Here is a 22,739-nt window from a genome sequence, read left to right on the forward strand (position 1 = left end):
CAATATTTCTGACCCACGTATAGTGATTTGCAAAAATTGCAATGCCTTGATTTTAATGAAGTTAGTACACAGTCATAGTAGGGTTGCCGCGGTATACGGTATTACCGGTGTTACCGGTGTTGAGGCCAACACCGGCAACACCAAGTTTTTTTTTTTTTTTTTTTTTAGTAATAAAAAAGAAATTCAGTACAAATGAATAATATAATTAAGACAATTAAAATCTGTAGAATAGGCCACAGTTCTGCTCTGTGTGGGAGAATTGTCGCGCCGAGAATTGACGTGCTTCCTTCCTTCCGGTAAACAAACCCCGCGGAGCCCAATCCTTACGTGAGCTCCCCGCGCTACGGCCATCCGGACGCACACAGAGCTTTTGGCCGTGATATTATGATATATAAAATTATATTATCCTATTATATAGAACGTTATAAGACGCAGAGAATTGGTGCGCTGCCAGCCGCTGTCACCGAGTGTGAGAGGAGAGTTGACGGAGAAGATGGCGGTCATGATATATAAATCATAATAGAACCATTTCAGAACAGGTTACATAGACTAAGGAAAGCCAAACTGCTAAATGTATAAAACAAAAGAAAGAAACAAAGTATGTCGTTTTGAGAACATTTATTGTGCAAAACTGTAATCATACAACATAATGTTGTAGCTGCAGAGACTTTAACATAGAAAAAAATCTTCTGTGTAATGACGTATACTTCTCTAATTAAATTAAAACTGGTGGTGTCTTGTTAATAAAGAAACGGATACTGTAAATTAGGGAAATATGTCCAGTATTAGGCATGGCTATTTTAAATAAAGAGAAATCTTCCAAGTGTGTGAACAGATACTTGATATTAAAACATAAAAGTGCAAAGTGAACGCATACAATTTTAAAATGAACATGAAATGAGCGCAATCACCACCTCCTAAGTTTCGCTTTCAGCCATATTTGCTTAGATGACAATGATGCGTTGAAGCCGGTTGCAGCTCATGGCTCTTTAAATTTCGCGGGTCGTGGATGATGCGTTGCAGCCGGTTGCAGCTCGTGGCTCTTTAAATTTCGTGGGTCGCTGATGATGCGTTGCAGCCGGTTGCAGCTCGTGGCTCTTTACATTTTGCGGGTCTCGGACGATGCGTTGCAGCCGGTTGCAGCTCGTGGCTCTTTAAATTTCGTGGGTCGCTGATGATACGTTGCAGCCGGTTGCAGCTCGTGGCTCTTTAAATTTTGCGGGTCTCGGACGATGCGTTGCAGCCGGTTGCAGCTCGTGGCTCTTTAAATTTCGCGGGTCGCGGATGATGCGTTGCAGACGGTTGCAGCTCGTAGCTCTATCCATGACCCGCTCTTTATATTTCGCGGGTCATGGATAGATCGCGTCAAACATGCATTATCGCGATAGAGCAATATTACTAAAATCTCTATCGTAGGCCATTTTTTATCGTTTATATCGTATATCGTTTATATCGCGCATTCCTACCGACCATGGAAGTATAAGTTAATAACTCCTCCCGATGATTCTCTATATGTGATCTTTAAATTACACTCCTACTGCCAACTGGACAACAATTCGTATTTATCAATTATAATGCCGGGCTAAGACTCCTTTCAGCTGCCCACTCCTCCTTCTCCTGCAAAAAATACATAAATGAAATAAAACGCTTGAGGGGGCGTTTTGAAAAGAGAGAATTTACATTTAGTAGTACGTGGTATAAAGATAACCACTAACCCCTCTTGAGTTTCCCATTTCTGAAAATGAACGTTAAGGGGTGTTTGTGATAAACATAGCCAGCCATTGTGAATCAGGCAGGGGCGATTCGAAATCAGCCAATATTCCCGAGACGGGACCAATATTCAAAATTTCGGTGTTAACAACTCTATTTCATCCTAGACAAACCAGAAAGGGGGCTCAATGTTCAAAATACCGGAATTGTTGGGGATGTACCGAAATGAACATTCTTGGCCGAAACCGAAAACCGTCTTTGCATTGTTTTATTTTTGATGTTTTTTTCATCAAAAAAAAAATATATACAAACCTAATAGATAGGCTACCTAATAAAGCGTTGGAACGCACAATACCGGTAACCATAGCAACGCTGTAAACAAACCCCGCAAAGCCCAATCCCTACGAGAGCTCCCTGCGCTACGGCCATCCGGAGGCGCACAGAGCTTTTGGCCGTGATATTATATCTAAAATGATATTATACTATTATATATAGAACGTTATATGACCCTGTCACCGAGAATTGGCGCGCTGCCAGAAGCTGTCACCGAGTGTGAGAGGAGAGTTGACGGAAAAGATGTCGGTTGACCTAGTTTCAAAGTTTATACCGTTTATACTCGGTAACACCGGTGTTGACACGAGTGTATTACTCTGTGTGAAAATGTCCACACCGCGGCAACCCTACTACCATTGCATTTATGGCTATGACTGTGTACTAACTTCATTAAAATCAAGGCATTGCAATTTTTGTCCAGAACAAGAGTGTGCTGGCCGCGCTTTTTGTTTGCGTCATCACAAATCTCTGTTTCGGCTGTGTTTTTTCGGTGATAAAAGTATTTCGGCCGAAAACCGAAAATGCGCTTTTGGGCCATTTTCGGCCGAAAATCTTCGGTGGCCGAAAATTCGGTGCATCCCTAGGAATTGTCCTTTAATGCGTTATGCATGGGTCAAGCTTATTGAGTGGAATTTGAACCCAATCCGTTTTTAAACCATCAACGGTAAAGATAAAAATGTAGTGACTAGATTAGAAGATAAACACTATTGTGCATTCCTAACAAATAAAACGCATATGTAGTAATTTTTGGTGTGCAATTTGCTAAATGTTTTGTGCTACCTCTACATTTGTGCCAGTAAGTTACTGTAAAAATAAATCCCATACAGATAGCAGGAAGCACTTGTATTGCGTGCTAGCTATGGAGAAGTTATGTCACAGCAAATGAAAGTAGCTATGTTGTGCAGATGGTTCTTTCTTGAGAGGCCTTGTCAGTAAGATGGCGCTGCACTAAGCTGATGGTCTATATTGCCCCTCGGTCTGAAACTTATTACACATTTACTTGGGAAGAAACTCTGGCTGAACTGAAAACAGACGATGATAAACACCTTCAACTGTAAGGGCACAAACACACAGGGCCTTTAAGTCGAGAGGGTGGTGACCTGCCTGTTGTGAAGAATAAAGCCCTCAAGCATTCAGTGCATTTTGAAATCGTTAGGTTGTTGTGATATTGTATGCCCTGCTGGTAAATAGAGGTTGTCACTGACAAACTCTTGAATTGCAACCTGTGTTGCACATCAGTTTTTTTTATCTGCTTTTTGTGAAGCCGTTTAGTTTTCTTCCTTCTAACATTTAGGTACGAAATAGGGCTGCCAAGACCTCTGAATACCCATGAAGAGGAATTGAAACCTTTACTTGACACACTTTTGACCAATTGTACATTTTAAGTAGGCACATGTTTTCGAACAATACATTGATAGACAGTACGCCGGGAAACTTTATTGCAAATGGAAAGGGGAGATAGGGTTTTGGGGGGGAATTCTTCCACCAATATTCACCAAAAAATTTCAGGCACAAGTAAATTCCAGAATTATTTTGCTTAAATCCAACCAAGTCAATAAAATATGGGATGAAAACAGATTGGATGGCTATTTAATAATGAAATTGAATGATTAATCATTTCCAGAAAGATTGGTAGTGGCAGTCCCAGTGTTAAACTGTAAACATAGAGGAAGTTAACAACTCCTAGGGCGGGCGAAGATGGCTGTTTTATAAAAAACATTCTGGCAAAAAAGGAAAAGTATTGTGGAAGTACAGAGTACTCGCAGGAATAGGTATATTTATCCCCATCCTGAGCTGTTTGGAATGAGACTGAAAGCAAGGTACCTTTTTTGTTCAAAAATATTTTGTAGATAATAGTAATACTATTTATATATTATTCATTATATTATCAGAAGTTTGACATATCCAACCAGCCCACTGCTCCAAGGCGCACAGGTTTATACATGCATATCATCAGGAAATAATATGAATGTTAAGTTGAATTTTGAATAGTCTTTTGGAAACTACGTCTGGCAAATTCTGTCCCTCAAAATTTAATCAATACCCAGGATCATAACATGTCAATCAAACGTACACAACCATTTATTTTTCAATCTCTCCCCCTGCTCACTCGGATGAGTTGGCGTTTTCACGCCGCCAGCTCTGCCCATGTGCACGTTGCATTAGCTCAGACAGGATGGATCCCGCAGGCAGGAAGATTGTGAGTGCTGGTGCCATTTGGACTCTTTTATTCTTACTGGCTGTTCACCAGTGCGAACAGATCTAGGAATCGAAACAGCCAAGTAATCCCAGCGATTATTCTAGGTCAGGGGTGCCCAACCAGTCGATCGCGGTCTACCAGTAGACCGCCGACAGATCCCAAGTCGACCGTGAGGGGTGAAGAAGAAAAAAAAAAAAATCAGCGCATGCGCAGTTGAAAGCCGTCAACAGTAGTTACGCACTCCTAAACGTTGGCATGGCTGAGGCATGCCCCCCCCCCCCCCCCCCCCCCATCCGCTTGAAGGTAGGTTTGCAATGTTGACACTAGGCTGGTAGATCTCGGGAGGTTGGCTACTTGAAAAGTAGATCTTGGGTCAAAAAAGGTTGGGCACCCCTGTTCTAGGTAATGTAGCAAGGGTGTATGGGTTGAGCAGGTGACCGGCCTCACCTAAAGAAGGGTGAGGCAAAGAGAAAGACATGGAGAGCTCTGAGGCCACGAGTCCCTGTTTGGCCTAGATGGGGAATATACTCCACATAGGATGTTTACATTTTATCTCTTCGTAGGGATGTTTGGGGAGCACTAGAAAATGGGGATGGGGATAGGGATGTCCCAACCAAGGACCGGAGACCATTGTCCCTACTGAAAACGTAATCAAGCTGGAAATGTTTGTATAGAGTGCTTATGTTAAAAGGAAAAGTAATCTCTGGCCTTTTACAACGCAATGCTTGCCAAACGAGCAAAGGTTTGTACGCAAGTTTTTTAATTGTGACACTCACACTCATCAGATTGGCTTTTGCCAATCTCATGATGGCCACTGTTGTGCGTTCTAGGTAGATTTAAGAATGTTACTTACCCTAACCCTTACCTGCATTCCTAATGTTAGTCATTAGGAATGACAAGAAATGTGACAGAATGTAATAATAAGATATTTGACTTATAGTGAATGATTTCTTTGTGAACCACATAATTGTGATAGAGAACCGTCTATTGAAGCCTTACCTGATAGCTTTTCTCCAGTTGTCTGACAAGTATTGCCGATGATTGAGCCATCACCTGTCTGGCCACTTTTTCCCTCCAGTCTCTGACACAAGTGCATTAGGAACTGGCATACATCTGGACCCTATGAACCACTGTGCATGGCTCTCCAAAAAAAACACTTTCATCAAGAGTGTACTCCTCTGCCAATGCTGCCCAATCCTTGTTCTTTCCCGCTTTGTGCCGTCAAACACGGCCAGGAATCTCCACTATGTCAAAACAATGACAACATTCCCTCTTACTGACCATTCTCAGTAGGGGGCATGGATGTCATATAGGGTACATGTTTCTTCAACAAATGTCCATTAGGCTGTACCTCTTTGATCCTCACCCAGCCAGCTAATATTTCTGCACTCCAGCGGAAAGAGGGGGGAAAGGGCAGACATATTGATCGTAACTCTTAATTAGCAGAGTGAGAGTTGACTAGAAGACTCCCGAACGGTTTAATCGATCATTTGTACAGGAATGCATGTCTACACAGATATGAGTGTCACAATTACAAAAACTAAACTTCTACAGAGCGTAGTTTAAAACCAGGTAGGGATAACACATTTTTGTGACGTATTTTACTTAAGACAATCTTATCCTGAAGGCGACGGTGAAACACAATGACTCAGCACTTAAGGATTCTGTTAATTCATTCTGCCTACATTTAAAACTTTCAGATAAACTCTCAGCCAGAAAGCAGACAAACGGAACAGAAGGGCAGAGTTAAGGAGGGGGGAAATAGCCAAACCAAACACGTCATCATTATTGCGATTATTCTCCATTTCCATAGAAAGATCTTAAAGAAATATAAATCGTTTTTTTTTTCTTTTACTCTGTTCCCTTTTTGGAACACAGTCTGCTGCTCAGAAATAATTCTAACACTATTTTTTATTTATTTATCTTTGTAAAAACTCCTTGTAAGCAGTTAAATATCGGAAAAGGAGAAGGGCTTTTTATTGTGAAAACTGCTGGTGCATAATGGTGATGAGGAGCATGTGGTGGTTTAGCAGCAAGTTTCATTCAAGCTTCTTATTGATGAAGTATAAAAAGTCCAGACACAGATCCACTCTCAGTGATGAACAACTGCCAGCTGTGCTGCGCAGAGTCACATCAGGAATTACATCTGACTTCAGTGCACTTGTTCAGGCCCATCAGAGACTTGGCTCCTACCTATTTTCTTTCATGTTTGGGTTGTAATGGCCACATTATCAAAGGTGGATGCACTACAATACTTTTTAAGGTCACTGCACTTGGTATGGATGCAGATGGGTTCAAAAAAATATATAGTTACTTGTAAACCAAACTGTACAATATGTAATTCTGTTTTTTATTCACATTAATTTGGTGTGACTTTTAATTACAAATGCTTAATTAGAGTTGCAGCAATATCGTTTTTATAACCCTATCTAATGGTTAAGACATGACCGAATTCGTCGGCCCTCAAAGGCATTCTGAATTTCTTATGTGGCCCTCAATGAAGAATAATGCCCATCCCTGGTCTAGATAGTTTTGCCTGCTGTCATCCTGAATATGACTAGAACCAAGATATATTTCTGAAAATGCTTCAGTGTTGTCCCGTGCTTGGACAGTAGTTGTGATTTTTACCACCTCCTTTGGAGGCTCTTCCAGTTTTCTGGATAATTCCACAACTGCTAAAATATTAACTTCAATCTAAATATTCATAATAATTCAACCTTCATGTTCCACAGTCTCCTCTTGTGACTGAAATGGTGGGAGAGAGGCTGAAGACTATCAGGAGAGGGGAGGGAAGGGCAAGAGATGGCAAGAGAAAGAATATGGAGTGGAAAGAGAGCAGATGAGTAAAAGTAGACAATGTCTATAAAGCTGAAGTTAAAGAACTCGATGCAAATCATCTGAGAAAAACAATGAAAGTATAAAGAGCTGCATGCTCTTAACCTCGAGACATGGATGGCCTGGTTGTTTCTGCAGTCCTGAAGCACCATGCCAGCATCTTGATGAACCACACTTTTATCCTACTGTTCTGTTTTTCACTGTAGGACTGCTATCCTACTTAATTTAACAAATGTAGGTATTAAGTATTGCAATCCAATTCTAAAGTAACATACTGCTAACACTTGCGTGGTAAAACTAATGTTATGTCACTAATTGACCAATGTATGCATCGATATTCAACTCTCTAACCTATGTACTGTAAAACCAAACATTTGAAAAGCGATAGTTCTACATGAAAACAATGGGAGATACACTTCCAGGAAATGTGTTTTCTGCATCTAGTGTCACTATTGTGCATGAACTCTGCACATCATAACAGACAATTTTCAAATAATAGTACTAGAGACAGAAAATTAGAGGTGTTCCCGAGGATAACTTTCCCCCAGCTTTTCACCCAATATTCATGCTGAGGGGGTCGATCAGGGGTCGACGGCCCTGTGGGTCCAGGGGTCGACGGCCCTGTGGGTCCAGGGGTCAAGGGCCCTGTGGGTCCAGGGGTCGACGGCCCTGTGGGTCCAGGGGTCCAGGGGTCGACGGCCCTGTGGGTCCAGGGGTCCAGGCCACTGTGGGTCCAGGGGTCCAGGGGTCCAGGGCCTGTTTCGGGTTTCAGTTCTTAATTAACACTGCTGTCAGCACAGATTGTCCCATTTTTATCCAGCTGAGATAGCTGTATTACGGTTAATTAATTTCCAATCAAGATCAATAAACGATAGAACACTCAACCATTTTTTTTTTACTAATTATTGTCATATTGATTGGAGTCATTGTGTTGCAGACAAGCTGGCCAGATCTGATATGAAAACGTCCCCTCCTGAAGCTGCAGTCTTCCTTTTTATAATTATTTTCTCTTTCCCATGATTAATCTTTTTTTATTTAGTTATTATAATTCTGGTTATACAGACCTATTGTATCTGGTTAATTAATAGTCGACTTAGGGCTCACCTATTGACCATTTGACTAGTTGACTTTTGGAGAACAGCTCTATTGTAAATGCAATTGAATCATTTAATTTGTCTTTTGGCCAGATTAATGTTACAATGAACCTTTTTACTGATACACTTAGTTAGAGGATGTATAGTTCACAGTATTGGTGTGAAATACCCTCATGTCAAAGCACTTTTGTATTGTAGCTGACATATCCCTAAAATAATGGATTGAATTGGAATCTAATCAAATGAGGAGCATGTTAATCGGATATCAGTGCCGATACGCAACCTTGTAGCAAGGTGAATATAATCTAAAATCAGAAAAGGCAACTAATGACGTAAAGTCAGTTGTGTATCCCATTTTGTAATAACAATTATAACAATGGCAACCGTCAATTGGCAACAACAACTGACAGTTACTCTGTCAGTTTACATCTTGCAAACAGCGCTTTCCAATACCCATTTAACTTCTCCCAGTATTACTATTCCCACAGCAGAGGTATAAGGGGCAAGATGATAGGACATTTAGTGTTTGTCTCCAAGACCTTCTGCTTTCCTGAAATGAACCCCCTTACTTACTCACTTTAGCTCTTGTTTTCTTGTTCTGGATGTGTTTCGTGCACTGGTGAGTGATTCATGTAGTACTTGTTTTGGATGTGTTTTTGTGCACTGGTGACTGATTCATGTAGTACTTGTTCTGGATGTGTTTTCGTGCACTGGTGAGTGATTCATGTAGTACTTGTTTTGGATGTGTTTTTGTGCACTGGTGACTGATTCATGTAGTACTTGTTTTGGATGTGTTTGCGTGCACTGGTGAGTGATTCATGTAGTACTTGTTATGGATGTGTTTTCGTGCACTGGTGAGTGATTCATGTAGTACTTGGTCTGACTTGATAGATGTTTGGGGAGTTGCTATGTTGGATAGCAGATAATGAAGGTGATGTTATTACTGAGGTATCTACAGTTTTCACAATATTTCTGTTGTCAATTGTAATATTACTGCCATAATGTTTAATTCCACTACAGCTAGAGGGGAGTTTTTTGCCAAACACGCAGTGACGGTACATGTAGAATCATCTTTTTATGTCTACCACATTCCCTGGTCGGCTGACGGCTGGTTTTGATCTCATGTTGCAATGTCCTGGTTGGTCTTGGCTCAATCAATCAACACGGCTAAGCACCAATCAGGCTATGGAGAACATCATACTCCATGTGAATCTAGGCCCAGGTATGGCTCCGTGTGGCATACATTAGTGATGGCATACATTTTTGTTAACAGAAATTATAGGATAATACTTGGTATGAAAAACAAGGGTGGCCAAGTTACTATTTTACCATTTATTAAAACATTTTTATCAATGTTTTCAATGCACAGAAAGTGTGTCTTCATTCAGGTGTGAAGATCTTGTTCTAAATACTGCAGCCTGGCGGCTAATTCATTTTGAAATCCCAATTGTGTAAATGTACAGAGAAATCCTTTTTTCCTGTACATTTTCTATCAAATGGCCTAGATGTACCATACAGAAATGTCGGTGATAGATACATTGGCGGATTTCGATTGTTTTTAGATGGTTGCTTTCTGCACAAACTAACAGTGAATGTTTAATGTGTTCTCCCTAATGGGAGGACTGTGCAACATGTGCATGCATGTGTTCAACTGTGTGTTTCAGCAGCAGCGCTTGTCTGGGCTTTGAGAAACATCTAAGAGTTGTTCCAGCGGTTCACACTGCTACCTAACCAAAGGATAAAATGGGCGAGCAAGAGAGCAAGGGTATAGGTTCAGTGTGTGTGTGTGTGAGAGAGAGAGAGAGAGAGAGAGAGAGAGAGAGAGAGAGAGAGAGAGAGAGAGAGAGAGAGAGAGAGAGAGAGAGAGAGAGAGAGAGAGAGAGAGAGAGAGAGAGAGAGAGAGAGAGAGAGAGAGAGAGAGAGAGAGAGAGAGAGAGAGAGAGAGAGAGAGAGAGAAGGCTTTAATTCAGAAAGGCATAAAAAATATCTGGTAAACAACCCTGGAGCAACTAGATCAACAAATCATCTGCCATGTGGAATGGAAGTGTGGATTTAGATATATTTCATTGACTCAACTGATCAGCTCGAAGAGTAGGAGCCATCCAAGTGTGTGTGTGTGTGTGTGTGTGTGTGTGTGTGTGTGTGTGTGTGTTTAATTAGTGCCAACATACCTGTGTCATGGGGAGATCCTTCTGCCAGTTGTCTCTACAGCTCAGCATCATCTGCTGTCCGTTCACACCCGCACCAGGGCATGGTAACATATGGCATAGGAACAGATGGCATGCTGGGGGATTTTCTGTAGCACAAAAAAACTAAAAGAAGCCAGTTTCTCTTGCCCGTCCAGACCATTATTTTGTCCTTTGTTTCATAATTGAAGGGTTTAATAACCCAAATATATTGCAGCCATTTCAATGTTGAAAGAGGCCAAGAGATACCAAAATGCCCTTTCTGAATTCATCATGTAATGTTATTTAAAAACATGATTAGAACAGGTAGTTAATGTATTTTCTTTTGACTTGTGGGATTTCTCTTTGGGTGTTCCGTCAAACAAGCTTATCAAGACTTTGCACTAGTGGTGTTATCTTTCGGTATCTCACGATTCGATTAAAAATCCAGTTCTTGATTCAGTATATTCATACGCAGGGATACAAATTTTAGGATCTACTGTACGCTGTGACCTAAGAAAGGCATTAAAGAAAAGCATAGCAGAAAAGTAGAGTAAAGAGTGTTTAACATCATGTAGATTATTTTTCACTTTAACTTCATTGCAATGAAGAAAACACATTATACATTTTGAAATCTCCAATCAGCATTTACCCCTGACTTAATCTATAGTGCAGGGTTGGCCAACCAGCCAGAGACTAAGAGACAATTATTTTTTTACCGTGTAACTGCAAAGTGTCAGATTACACACCTACACGCATGCAAACACACTTCTGCTGAGACCTCTGCTTGGACAGATTTACTGCAATTTGCTTTCACAAATGCAGCCATCATTGTTTCATTCAAATCTATGCCACATTCATCTTCTCGGACTGGGGGGAGCAGTGGGTCCCCCCGAGTGTGGGGGGTTCTCCTTTGATCACACAATCGTTTGACACAGATCGTGCAAATATTTCCAACTGAGGCTTGTCTTGTCTGTCACAAGACTCGTCCAATGCAACACTCAAATACTTGCATGCTTGAAGATCAGAGTGCAACTGCGATTCAATAGCCGTGTTTGGACGTTTAATACCATTATTATTATTTTATTTTTTTCAGGGAACAAGATTTCATCAACGTCACTTAAGCATTTTTTAAGGAACTCCCCTTCATTGTATGGCTTTTTAGCTTGTGCAGTGTTCCAAGCCAGTTGATACGATGCAAGCGTTACGGTCTCTGAATGCTTCATACATTACTGGAACGACTGTCTGCTTTTCTGCCTGACTTTTCAAAGGACATAAAAAAAAGGGTCCGGGCGTAATTTCTGAATGGTTTTTTTTAAAGCCTCAAACATGTCCACATCTAATTTGCATCGCGTTTCCCCCGGTCGTTCACAAACTAGTTGGGCCATGCCCTCCCCTACTCAGTTATATTTGCTCTGCATCAGTGGAAGGGAGTAGGGGGAGTGGTAAAGTAGAGCCTTCGGATTGCACGGTCCGACTGTAGAGTTACCGTCATTGGTCGACACTCTTTTTTTTTTTTTTTTTTTTTTTTTTACCATTATTGTTTTATACGGACTAGGGATGGGCACGAGTAGTAAATTCCAAACTCGAGTGATCGAAGGAATTCCTCGAGGATCAATCGAGTACTCGTTAAATCAAATCTATTTTTAGAATGCAGGAATAGGCCTGATGATGAACGGCAATATTACCAACCAAACATGTAATGCTTATTCTCCATCAAAACAGTCAGAGTTATCAGAGTATTCATTATTTATTTTTGCAAACGTTCAAAACACATTTTCCTTTAAAATAAATATGCGTCTCACAATTTAAATCACGTCGAACCAAGGCCTGTAACAGTTTAAAAAAAACGAAACAAGTAGCCTAACCATTGCAAATAAATGCTTAAAGCTGCAAATAAAACGGCAGCAAATGGACTATGGAAATACTCAGCGTTGCGATCTTCTCTACACGCCCGGGATTACAGCTGCGTCTTGCGGCGGTGAAAATAGCCGACACGCTTTCACTTTCACCGTTGCTGCGGGTCTGCTTTCCCGAACTCACTGTTGTGTTTCAGGAGCATATGTTGCCACATAGCCTACTTTCTGGTAGCTCGATTTCGCTTGGCATATTTTACATTTCACCTTATGATCTCCTATTTCTTTAAAGTATTTCAGTTTGCTTTAACCGCCATCTCTTAACTTTTTGAATTCTGGCGTGCCTGCACACGGCACGGAACGCGCCATGGAAATGGATGCATTTAGTTTTCTTTGTGCCCACGTCATGCGTTAGTGGCGCCGACAGAAAATTGATACATTTGCTTTAGAAAACTTTGTTTCTGTGTGTATATGCAAACTCGAGTTTGCCTGTCCACCAACCGAGTTCATTTGTAACGAGGAGTACTCGAGTAATCGATTCCTCACGCCCATCCCTAATACGGACAAACATTAACAAATTTCTCCTACGGGGGATTGATCAAATCTATTGAACAGAAATAAACACTTAGTCATCTGAAGGAAGAACCACACTTGACGACACTTTACCACTGCATTAGCCTACTGAATGCCACAGATGTATCTTAAGCATTGGACTGAATGCCACATGAATATATAATTATGTTTTTGCACGTTTGAAATGTTCAAGAGTTCAGGATAAAATTTCCTCTAGAGTTTATCGGATCTGACCCCCGTTCCCACCCCAACCGAACTCCCGTTGTGCTGTGCAGTTTGTCCAAAGCAAACTTGGCACAATAAGGGGGAGGTTTCCCGCCCTCCAAGCTGAGCGGGCAGTTTTATGTTAAGTCAACACCGGTATGTCCGTTCACTTTGTTTACATACAAAGTGATTGTACAGCCACGATCGTGCGGAAATCCGCGTCAAACGTGCATTTGCGTGAGATGAAAATATGAAAAAGAAAAAAAGAGGCAAAGAGCTGCGGTTTAGCCAGGCCTGGTGTAGTGTTCAGCATAGGGATGTCCCGATCCGATATTTGGATCGGATCGGCCGCCGATATTAGCAAAAAAATGCATATCAATATCGGATCGGCCTGCACGGGAAAATCCCGATCCGGACTCCCGATCCAGTTTGTTTTCAAAACTCCGGTCCGTGTTTTCGAGCGCACCAATGTAGGTAATCCATTCCAGTTTTTTCAGCTTTCCCCCCAAATCCGGTCCGCGTTGTTCAGCACACCTAGCGCACACTGTGTGTGTGGTAATTTGACTATTTTCTACTCAGGTTTTGTGTGTGTTGCTTTTATATATAATGTTATATTGTTTACAATATTGTTTACACTCTTGTTGTTCAAGAACAGAGCACTGATGCCAATTCAGTGCGTGTGGTAATTTGACTATTTATTATTTTGTCTATTTTGTGTTTATTTAACCCTGAATAAACAGGTCAGCTTCTCATTACCAACTATTGTGGATTATTCAAACTAACCTAATTAAGTTGGCTAGTTGTTCTTAAGAGTAAAACCCTTTTCAACATGAGTAGTACAACAAAATAAGAAAATATCTTTAATCTTTAAATACATCCTTGGATCGGCCGGTATCGGTATCGGCCGATGCTAAAAGCTACAATATCGGTATCGGATCGGAAGTGCAAAAAGCTGGATCGGGACATCCGCAATTCAGTCCGTCAAACAACAATAGCAGAGTCTTACAAAAAATCGGACCATGTACAGTCTTGGAATGCATTGTTTTTTATCAATTAAATAAATAGCATCAGTTTTTTATGTTTATTCTCTTTCACTAACTTCCAAAATAGTCCTGATTGGCTACTGAGTCTTACAGCCTTGAAATGCTTCAACAACAACACAATACATATAAATAATAAATAGTATCAATGTTTTTAATATACAAAAACCTTGCTCTCATTCAGTTTTGAATGGCTGTGCTATTTAAAGCAATATATCCAATTACTTAACTTTTCCAAGCAAAGAGATGTCCAAAATGGGCCTGAAAGGCCTCCTTACAGGATCTTAGTCATCTGAGAGCCAGGCCTAATCTGATTGTAAGTTCAGGCAGGTGTGGAGAGGTTACCCCAGTGTTCAGGTGAATAATCAGTTCATCGCCCAAGAAAAAACTTGAGCGTTTCAGTTCATTATTATTTAGGACATTTTTGTGAGATGTCTTCACTTCTGACAATTAAAGAATGTTTCAAGATTTGAAATGCGCAATGATGCTGGAACAACAATTAGGCTTTTCCCCATCTATGTAGATTTACATCTGATTTTGTTTGCCGTGTCCATCGACTATCAGACCATCACTCACGGTCAGCAGATTGTTACGAAATCTCACGTTATCGTAGGAAACTGTTCATTTCAAGTATTCCGATATTCTTTTCAAAGTTAACATGCTCAGCTTGATGTCCTTTTTGACAATCTGTTAAATAACTGCTATTCCATTCTAACTTGAGGAAAGACCGAAGCTTATCGTCATCAGTTCCTTCTACATATGATTGTATGCCGAGGTAGGTATACAATGTGGAGACATGTAGAGTATCAACACTATTTGTAGACAGATCTGGACAAGCTGCTTATCATTTCAACCGAAATAGCTACAGTCTTCCCTCTTTGTCCAGCTTTTCATTATTTTCAATCTGTACGTTTTTTCTTGATTAACTAATAAAACCAGAACTTATGATGTGCTGCATTTATTTTGCTTGTTCTTGTTAAATAATGGCCCTAATATAGCTATTGTTAGAACCCCACAGAGGTGACTCACTTATCCCACGCAGCCCCAGCCCTCTTCCTGTGGTATGGAACGGATTCATCCACAGGTCTGCTTGAGCAGCCTGGCAGAGCAGGCCCCGGAAACGCAGCTTCAAGGCCCTGTCATCGGGAGCGCTGTGGGGCAGGGAACAGTGGAGTCAATACTGGGGATTTAGGATTTTGAGGGCACAGAGTCCATCCTAAAACAAATAAAGCACCGATATAGGGACACAGAAATCTAAATAGACATTTTGTAGCAGAGTTTTATCTGCAATTTCACTGACTCTGACTGTGGATTTTCTTCAGTTTGCTGTGCACTAAGATATGTGTTGTGGAAAATGATGGCATGAAAGAAAAGTGAAGTGTGTGTATAAGGTTGTGTTCCTTTGACCCAAAATGTCAAAGGAACAGTTTTCCGTTAAGTCATGGGTTGGGAATCCCTGATCTACAAAGCCAAGTATCAAGTGAACATGCCATCTCTAGATCGGTTTGTCCGTTCCGGCTTTAGAAACTAGTGCTGAGCAATTAATCATACATTCATTATCATGGCAAAAACTGACATAAATAGTACATTTAAAAGCGAAATGGAGGTGGTGGTGCTGGTGTTGTTATGAAGTTAAGCAAGCCTAATAACCTTTTGATTACAAACATCTATTGATATATTTAGACAACTGTTTCTGGACCTTTATTCTACTTATTAAACTAATAGTTAGTTTAACTTATGAAATAAACTAGGGACGGCCCGAATACATAATAATACACAAATAAGTTATGAATATTCTGAACAAATGTTAGAATATTCACAGTAATAAAGCTGGCAGAATCATGTCATGTCAACAACTGATTATCCTTTTAATTTTGATAGATTTCTTTGAAGAGATTGCGTTTTCATGACATAGAAAATAATCCCTACCTGCTCTAGTCATGTTTCACGAGCGACCAGTTATTAGTAAGTGGAGCATTTTGGTATCTTGTTGTCAGTGTTTAATATTGAAATAGCTGCAAACGTTCCAAATGAAAACCCTCCTAAAAGCATTAATGGCCCTAATGTTATTAAGAGCTTAATAAGGTTAATAAGATGTTGTGTGCTGCAACTTCTTACAACTATGGCCGCAATGGAGTCCTGCAATGGAAACAAAATCCTAGGGAGAATTTTTTACTTTTAAAGCTCTTAAACATTAATTCAGCCTATGGAAATGTAAATTCAAGTTGATTTACAGGTTCATTAAGTCTTTAATGTTTTCTGCAATTAAAATATTGATATTATATTAATATAAAATTAATTTTGGTGGCAATCTTAATCAGTCAGTAAACAAAGTAAGTGTCCAGACCGGCAAGCAATTGTTGATTGCTTTTGAATACTTTTATTGTAGTTTTCCATGCAACATGTATATTTAGCTATGTCATTTGTATATATACAGTATATATAATAACATTACATACATACATACATACATATGTACACACACACACCTGGCTTTAGTCTTTAGTGGGAAAGGTTACAATCGGTATCAATTCCCAGGACAAATGCTTCTAGGTGCGTATGGCTCCAGCTCCTCTTGGCCGTGATGGAGACATCTCACCCTGTTGGACTCATTCTCGCCCGCTTCCCGCGTGGTTCATGTTGAAGCTCCACACGTTGGCTGGTAATTACAGTGGGTCAACATGCAATGACGATTGTTCTTTCTAGTTCATTGGTGGTTTGAGTTGTAAAGAGACTGAATAAGTAACGGATACCAAAAATCAGTAGCCAGCGTTCCGCTTTTCACTGGCCTCGTTGCTGTTTCTAGAACTGCTGCTAACTTACTCTGCTCTGGCATGTTTGTGACATTGAATGTGACGCACCAGAAAATAATAATCTCCTATTAATAGCAGGTTTTTCCCCAATTTCAAAATCTGCAAATACGTGCTATCTTGGTGGGGGAAAAAAGGGATAAACTCTCTCTCTACGCCCCCCTTCCTCTTACCCTCTCTCTTCCACTATCAGTTCCCATGGATATCGCCCACCCTCTCTTGGTTGGGAAGACACCGTAGCGCTGTCTGAACACACTTTGGTCAACTTCTCTCCATAGTGATGCTCTGCTGATGGTCTCACTGGGAATACGATTTCTCTACTGATGCGTTTTGATTCTCTTGTCTCTATTATGCTCCTCTATTATCGTCTCTAACCATATGGCTCACATTCTCTTTGCCATTGGTCAATATCCAAACAAATAATAATTGAAGAGCCCCTACATACACATGTGGTTGATCACAGGACCTGAGTGATACATCTGGGAAGCCAAGAACCACGACATGCTGATGGATGGAGCTATACTCTGTTCCCTAGCTTCCCATTCTCATGGCTACTGGGAATGAGAGGTACTCTCTGAACAGCTGGGCACATTTTATCAAAATGTCAAATGTGGGATGATCATGATGGAATTCTAAGCTCCACTAACGTGTTGGTGTGTGTGTCATTTTGCCATTTAGTACACTGACTGACCAACGAGCCTAATTAAAACACCTACACTAGTTATTTTGTGTGAATCCTCTTTCCCTCACAGATTTGTCCTGTCCCCTCTCATGAAATGAAATGCTGAAGGGGTGCAGCATATCTACCCTCAAGTGGTGTTTCTCTTTCCATAAACAGTAGTGTTTTCATGCTTTCTGACTTTGCATGGGTTCCATGCAAGGTGGTCCTGTCCTCCGTTGGATTCCTGTGCAAACACTTATCTTCTTTCAATCCATTGTTTAATCAAAGTCAAAATTTTAATACGACCAATGGTGGTGCTCTAACCCGCTGGTGTCCCTCTGTCTCCCTTGCAGATGATGCAGCACTCGTGGGGCGGCTACAAGCGCTACGCCTGGGGCGCCAACGAGCTGCGGCCCATCTCCAAGCAAGGCCACTCCAGCAATCTATTTGGTACACACACACACACACACACACACACACACACACACACACACACACACACACACACACACACACACACACACACACACACACACACACTTACTTAAAGGTGATTGATCCTCTAGATTCTGTCACCAACCAGCCTTGACCTTTTAGATTAACAGCGGTGTGTGTTTGTGGGGCTGACTCCAGATCCGTTCAGCATTTTGATGGCAGCTCGATAATGCATTGTGCTAATACATTGGTGTCATTCCAACCCCAGCAGACCCTCTGCGTGCCTCTCATCGCTCTACTTCTCTGATTTGTTGATTTCTTGTCCAAGTTCAGATGGGGGTGTCTATTGATTTAGATTTTTCTTCTCCAAATGCGATGTGGCAGGCCTGCAGAACCCGAGTACTTTAATAGGTCCAGATGCTACAGGAGCTTGGAAGAGTAATCTTTGAGATCGCAATGACGGGAATGAAAACCTAGATCTTGATGGAGTCGACAATAGCCTGTGCGGGCTAATTTGCTTGGATATTGTTATGTTCCTCCAGTGCTGTATGCGCTGGACTAGCCTGCAAATGGAGGTTACTTGACACTCTTCTCCCTGCTGGTTAACGGGACGTTCTGTGAACCAAAAAAACAAACCTAGAAATCATTCTAAAATGACAATCTAAGAGGCTGAGTAGGGGCTGTGCCTCAGAAGGAGCATGGAGACAGGAAAACCCCTCCTCTTGATGGGGCACCGATGACTTGTGCTCCCATGCTCATCGTTTGTCCAAGGCTTGACTCACTCAAAAGGAAAGTTGTGAAACGAGGGCTAGCTATGGAATATTGAGGGGAGAATGTTGGGGCCTTTTCAAGATTCAATTCAAGATAATTTATTGTCATTTCAGCCATATACACAGTATACAGTGAAATGAAATAGCGTTTCCCAAGAACATAAGGTGCAACATAGAGCGACAATAATAACAAAAAATCAACAACAACAACAACAACAACATGCTACATATAACTGCAAACCAGTAAAGTGACTGTGTGGAATTTGTAGTGCGGGAATATAAATATAAATATGACTATGCGTCTGAGTAGTGCGGGAATATAAATATGAATATAATAAATATGAATATAAAGCAATAGTGCAATAGTGCATAAACCAAGGGCAACAGAGATGATCAGATCTGTCCCTTAGAGTTGAGGAGTCGGATGGCCTGGGGGAAGAAGCTGTACTGTAGTCTGGTTGTGGCGGACCGGAGGCTCCGGTACCTTCTGCCAGACGGAAGGGGTGAGAAAAATTTGTGTGAGGGGTGGGAGGGGTCATCCACAATGCCGGTTGCCTTGCGGATGCAGCGAGTGGTGTAAATGTCTGACATGGAGGGGAGAGAGACGCCGATGATCTTCTCAGCTGTCCTCACTACTCGCTGCAGGTTCTTGCGGTCCAGTTTGGTGCAGTTTCCGAACCAGGCAGTGATGCAGCTACCCAGGATGCTCTCTATGGTCCCTCTGTAAAAAGTGGTGAGAATGGGGGGTGGGAGGTGGGCTCTCTTCAGCCTTCTCAGGAAGTGGAGGCGCTGCTGGGCTTTCTTAACCGTGGAGCCGGTGTTGAGGGACCAGGTTAAGCTCTCGGCCAGGTGGACACCAAGGAATTTGGTGTTCTTCACGATCTCCACCGGGGAGCCATCAACGTCCAGCGGCTCGTGGTCCCTCTGTGCTCTTCTGAAGTCAACAACAATCTCTTTGGTTTTGTCTACGTTCAGGGACAGGTTGTTGACTTTGCACCAGGTTAGCAGTTGTTTCACCTCCTCTCTGTAAGCTGACTCGTCGTTATTTTCTATCAGACCCACCACGGTCGTATCGTCGGCGAACTTGATGATGTGATTCGAGCCGTGTAGCGCCGTGCAGTCGTGCGTCAGTAGTGTGAACAGCAGTGGACTGAGCACACAGCCTTGAGGGGCCCCTGTGCTCAGAGTGGTGGTGTTGGAGGTGTTTTTCCCGATCCGGACTGTCTGGGGTCTCCCCGTCAGAAAGTCCAAGATCCAGTTGCAGAGGGAGATGTTCAGGCCCAGCAAGCCCAGCTTCGTGATCTGGTGCTGGGGGACGATTGTGTTGAATGCTGAACTGAAGTCTATGAACAGCATTCTAACATATGTGTCCTTTTTTTCCAGGTGGGTGAGTGCTAGGTGGAGGGTGGATGAGATGGCGTCATCGGTAGAGCGGTTTGCTCGATACGCAAACTGCAGGGGGTCTAGGGTGGGAGGCAGGAGGCTCTTTATGTGCCTCAGGATCAGCCTCTCAAAGCACTTCATGATGGTAGAAGTGAGTGCTATGGGGCGGTAGTCGTTGAGGCAGGACACAGGTGACTTCTTCGGCACAGGGACAATGGTGGTAGTTTTGAAGCACGATGGGACGTTGGCACTGCTCAGGGAGATGTTGAAGATGTCCGTGAGAACATCTGCCAGCTGGTCTGCACATCCTTTGAGCACACTCCCGGGAATGTTGTCTGGGCCAGCAGCCTTACGCGGATTCACTCTGCGCAGTGACTTTTTCACCTCAGCCGTGGTCAGACGTAGCACTTGTTCGTCGGGAGAGGGAATGTTCTTCTCCGCCACCACATCATTTTTTGCTTCAAACCGGGCGTAGAACACGTTCAGCGCATCAGGCAATGAGGCATCGCTGTCACAGGCTGGTGTAGATGTCCTGTAGTTGGTGATGGCTTGGATGCCCTGCCATAGCTGCCGTGTGTCTCCACTGTCTCTGAAGTGGCTGTGGATTTTCTGAGCATGTGCACGCTTAGCGTCCCTGATAGCCCGGGCCAGTATTGCCCTCGCTATGCTCAGAGCCTCCTTATCACCTGCTCTGAAGGCTATGTCTCGGGCTCTCAGCAGTGCACGTACCTCTGCAGTCATCCATGGCTTCTGATTGGAGCGTGTGGTGATGGACTTGGTTACAGTGACGTCATCAGTGCACTTACTGATGTAACCAGTCACTGATGCTGTGTACTCCTCCAGGTCAATGAAGCCGTCGGTGGTTGCTGCTTCCCTAAACATATGCCAGTCGGTGCACTCAAAACAGTCCTGGAGGGCAGAGATGGCTCCTGCTGGCCAGGTTTTCAACTGTTTCTTGGCTGGTCTGGAGCGTCTGACGAGCGGTCTGTATGCTGGGATCAGCTTGACGGAGATGTGATCCGAGTATCCGAGGTGGGGGCGGGGCTCAGCCCGGTACGCACCAATTACGTTGGTGTAAACAAGGTCCAGCATGCTCGCCCCTCTCGTCGCAAAATCCACATGTTGATGAAATTTAGGAAGCACAGTTTTGAGATTTGCATGGTTGAAATCTCCAGCGACAATGAGCAGTCCTTCTGGGTGAGTGTTTTGGAGATCGCTAATGGCTCCGTAAAGTGCGGCCAGCGCATCCTTAGCATTTGCACTGGGGGGAATGTAAACAGCTACCACATGCAGGGAGGAGAACTCTCGTGGCAAATAAAAGGGTCTACATCCCACAACCGCGTATTCCACCAGCGATGAACAGTACTTTGAGACTAGGGCAGAGTTGTTGCACCAGTCAGTGTTGATGTAAACACACAGTCCGCCACCTCGGGTCTTGCCGCACAGCGATGAGTCCCTGTCGGCTCGATGCGAGGTTAGTCCGTCTAGCTGAATGGCCGCATCCGGGACTCGATCGTTGAGCCATGTCTCTGTAAAAACACAGACACAGCAGTCCCTAGTCCCCCGTTGAGTAGTCCGCTGTAGTCGGATGTAGTCCAGTTTATTCTCCAGGGAGCGGACGTTGGAGAGCAGGATAGACGGGAGAGCCGGCCGGCTAGAGTTGGCTCTTAGTCTAGCACGGACGCCGGCTCTCTTTCCCCTCTTACAGCGTCTCTCACATCGCTTACGGCGCCTCCTCAGCCAGCCCTTGCCAAGGCTGGGGCTGGGGGGTTTACATAGCAAGCCAAGAGCCTGTAGTTCGTTGAGAAGTTCCCCCGATGGGACAACTGCCGGACTGCGTTTGAGTTCCAGTAGAAGAGTACGATTTATAGGTTTAAGACACATAGTTAAACGTATAAATAGTTATAATAGTAATAGTTTATAGTTTATACGTTTAACATAGTTTAAGACACATAGATTTCGATTTAAATACACATAAATAACATAAATAACACCGTATTTTTGCTCTCGGGGGGTCGCAGCGAACCAGTCGCGCCGCCGCCATGGCAACAAAAACCTTGTGTACACACTAGGGATGGGCATTCGATTAAGTTGTCTTAGTCGATCGTCGGGAGGATTAACTATCAATTAGTCGATTAATCGTTAATATTTTACATTAAAATTAAAAAATATATATAACAAGAAATGTGCATTTCGCCGGGACAACGCAAAGCATGTGTTGAAAACGCTACCGTGAACCTGTGGATATAAAGGTTTTGACGGTGGTAGGTTCGGTGTGGGAGATATATCCCCAAACGCGTTTTCAGAACATTGCTTTGGCCAGTTAGGAGATGAACAATTCCCTCGTTTATGGCGGCCCCTAATGGCGAAATTTTGTAGAAGATATACAATTTCCTCGTTTATTGCGCCCCCTAATGGCGAAATTTTCCGAATTTTTTATCGAACGACATTAAGGTTAGCACCAACGTATTTCCAAAATGTGGACTCGATCCGATGTCTAATTTGGATTTTTTGGGATTTACGCGTTTTCCTTGGTATAGCGCCACCTAGTGACCAGCGTGTCTGGATTTTGTCGTCTGCGTAGTCCTCACGGACCTGGATCTAGTTATGCAATTGGCGTGTCTGCACCATTTACGGTTTGGGCTGTGGTACCACTTTCTTGGTAGGAAG

General features: G+C 42.6%; 1 protein-coding gene across 1 annotated transcript in view; it reads left to right on the top strand.

Annotated features, from left to right (window-relative positions):
* man1a1 (mannosidase, alpha, class 1A, member 1) overlaps positions 1-22,739 on the top strand; it is a 99,245-nt gene that overhangs the window by 11,223 nt on the left and 65,283 nt on the right. The window contains exon 2 of the mRNA XM_030344382.1: positions 17,835-17,931. Within this exon, the coding sequence (XP_030200242.1) occupies positions 17,835-17,931 (97 nt within the window). The remainder of the gene's footprint in view (positions 1-17,834; positions 17,932-22,739) is intronic.

This window comes from Gadus morhua, chromosome 21 (assembly GCF_902167405.1).
Source record: "Gadus morhua chromosome 21, gadMor3.0, whole genome shotgun sequence".
Classification (NCBI taxonomy): domain Eukaryota; kingdom Metazoa; phylum Chordata; class Actinopteri; order Gadiformes; family Gadidae; genus Gadus; species Gadus morhua.